Below are 2,905 nucleotides of genomic sequence, written 5' to 3' on the forward strand. Positions count from 1 at the left end.
GATCCTGGGTCAGATGGCTGCTACGGTCATTAACATATTTACATTTTTGCTTAAGAGCCTGGTTGAGGATCAAGGGAGTTAAGGGTGATTGTCATTGAAATGCGGATGAAACCTTGCATGAAATTGCCGTTAGTGTCCCATTGTCTGGGGGCTCGAGGGGGGGCAAACGGCTTCCTCATCCCTGATCACTTGCCTGCCCGAGATCGTGGACAGGCAGAAGGAGCTGTGCGGAGGGAAGGCTCCGTGGTGCCTGTGCTGTGGGAGCTTTGCTCCCCGTGGGGCTGGAGCAGGCTCAGCATGGCCCTGCTGCTGCCTGCAGCCACTGCCTGGCCTCGGGTGAGACCCTGATGCTCGGCTGGGCTTGTGGGACAATTGGGCCCAGAGGAGATCGCCATGGATAAATGCATGAAGCGGCTTGCAAAGGTCAGTTTTCTCTTTTATAATTGATGGAGCTGAGTGTTTTGAGTCTGCTGTCACACGTTTTTGCACTGGTGCAGCATCACCTGGACTGCTGTGTGTAGTTTTGGGCATGATATTATGAAAAAGACATGAAGCTGTTAGAAAGTGTCCAAAGGGGGCCATGAAGATGATGCAGGGTCTTGAGGGGAAGCTGTGTGAGGAGTGGCTGAGGTCGCTTGGTTTGTTTGGCCTGGAGGAGACTGAGGAGAGACCTCACTGTGGTCTTCAACATCCACATGAGGGGCAGGTTCTGAGGAAACAGCTAGAGCTGAGTCAGGGAGAGGTCTAGGTTGAATATCTAAGGGTGGTTGTGCACTGGAACAGGCTCCCCAGGGCTGTGGTCACAGCACCGAGCCTGTCTGAGTTCAAGAAACGTTTGGACAACACTCCCGGGCCCATGGTGGGATTCTTGGGCTGTCCTGCATAGGGCCAGGAGCTGGATGGAGCATGGAGGACTCGATGATCCTAATGGGTCCATTCTAACTCAGCACATTCTGTGATTCTATGATTTGCCATGTGTAGGGACACAGGATATGCAGGACCTGCTCAACCCCTTGATTTTTGTGGGCAGCTGTGGTATCAGACACAGGGTTTGAAGCAGTTTGAAGTATTGGTGGGGACTTTGAGTGGTGACAGATGAAATTTTTTGTATGCTTTTTATAGAGAAATGTTGTACAATTAAAAATTTGTTTAAACATAAATAAGAGGACTTCCTTACAGCTGGGGTTGACAGTAAAACATTCTGCTCCAGGTTGCGGAGCCTGTGCTCTGGCCCTGCTCTGAGGTATTTGAGTTCAGATGTCAGTTGTTCGTTGTTCATCTCTTACTCTCATATTGTTCAGATCCACTGTTTTACTTCAAACTTGTCTCTAATTATTATCATTAACATGGTGCCAAAAAATAGTTATATATAATAACATGGAAGAGGAGAAGAGACTCGATAGCCAAATTACACTGCAGAAAACACCAGCTTCCTTCTGCCACTGCTTTGATTTTGTGGAGCAAGCAGCAAGACTTCAGTGAGCTGAAGGAGGAATGCTGGTGCCTATGGGTGTGAGAAAGAAGCAGATTCACTTGTAGCCACCAGACAGCTACAGCTTCAGCTGTGCCTTTGGAAGCCAGCAGCCAGTAACAACAACATCCTGAGTGACAGGATGTATCAGCTCCAGCACTAGTGAGCCTGAAGTCATTAGTGTGTCCTTGTGGGCTGGGTTGATGCTCTGAAGCCGTTGTGTAATTTCTGTTCTTGGTTACAAAATGCTTCTTTTTGGAAGGCTTGAAAGCAGAACAAAATCTGGGAAAAGTAGTTTGTGATCTCAGCAGCTCTTTTGTTCTCTGGAGGCCTGTGTGCTGCAGCTCTGTTTCTCATCTGCCCTTTGAAGGAATAGCCATGTTCCCTGGGGCTGCAGCCCTTGGTCTTCCTGCAAAGTCAGTGACCGCACAGCACGGGGAGAGTCCCACACGTTGGGTGCTGACCCTGGCCCTCAATGTAGAGAGGTACTTAAGTCTTTAAGGAGCAAATGGTTTTAGACAAGCTAGGTTCTGATATTTTAAATATCAAGACACAGTTAAAGTGGTGCAGTTAAGTAAGATGTTGATTAGGTCAAATGTTTTTGAGAAACAGGGGTGAACAGAGCAGTATCTATGGGGCTGCAGGACTTAGATCCATTCACTGAATGACTCATCTCACAGCTTCTACAAATTCCCCTTGAGAAAGGTCATCCCAGGTATTGTGCTAATAATACTTTATTTCCTGGGTATGTGTGTCTGGGATTGTGCACCACAAACAGGCGGGCCTGAGAGTCACAGCAAGAGCCAAAACTCATCAGAGCTGAGCCTAAGTGCAGAAGCCCTGACTTTTGGGGTTGGTTTTAGAGTTTGATCTGTTCACTCAAAGCATCAGAGTGGGCCAGAGTGGAGGAGCTAAACTTCTCCAGGGATTAATATTAAGCCTTTGTTTAACAGTAAACAGCTGATGAAATCCACCTTTGGCTCTGGGTGCCATCTGTCAGGAAGGTACATCCAGGCCACCTCACAAGGGCAGGACAACCTTTGACAGAGGACAGGAGAGAGTGCCCAGTTCTGACTGTTCACAAGTCACTTGGTTTATTTTGGTTTGTGTAATCCCCAGCAGCTTCTTCACAGAGGGGCTGCTGCTTTGACCAAAGGGAGATAGTCCTACTCCAGCAAGGAGCTGTGACCTCCCCTCCTCAGGTTAGACATTTCCTCCTCAGCCAAGCAGCTGGGGAGAGCAGAGCAGTGGGACAAAGGTGTTCAGGCCAGAAGGAGATGGAGCCAGACCCTCACACATGGGCACTACAGCCTCTGAACAAGCAGCCCATGCCTGAGGCTGCTCTGTTTTATAGCTGTTCTGCTCACTGCAGAGCTGTGCCAGCCCTGCTGCTGGCAGGCTGCATCCTCTGCCAGCTCCTCCTTCCTACCCCTC

General features: G+C 49.1%; 1 protein-coding gene across 1 annotated transcript in view; it reads left to right on the forward strand.

Moving 5' to 3' along the window:
- The first annotated feature begins 203 nt into the window (after positions 1 to 203).
- RHBDL3 (rhomboid like 3) overlaps positions 204 to 2,905 on the forward strand; it is a 25,893-nt gene continuing 23,191 nt past the window's right edge. The window contains exon 1 of the mRNA XM_031060889.1: positions 204 to 423. Within this exon, the coding sequence (XP_030916749.1) occupies positions 394 to 423 (30 nt within the window). The 5' untranslated portion in view covers positions 204 to 393. The remainder of the gene's footprint in view (positions 424 to 2,905) is intronic.

This window comes from Geospiza fortis, unplaced genomic scaffold (genome assembly GCF_000277835.1).
Source record: "Geospiza fortis unplaced genomic scaffold, GeoFor_1.0 scaffold221, whole genome shotgun sequence".
Classification (NCBI taxonomy): Eukaryota; Metazoa; Chordata; class Aves; order Passeriformes; family Thraupidae; genus Geospiza; species Geospiza fortis.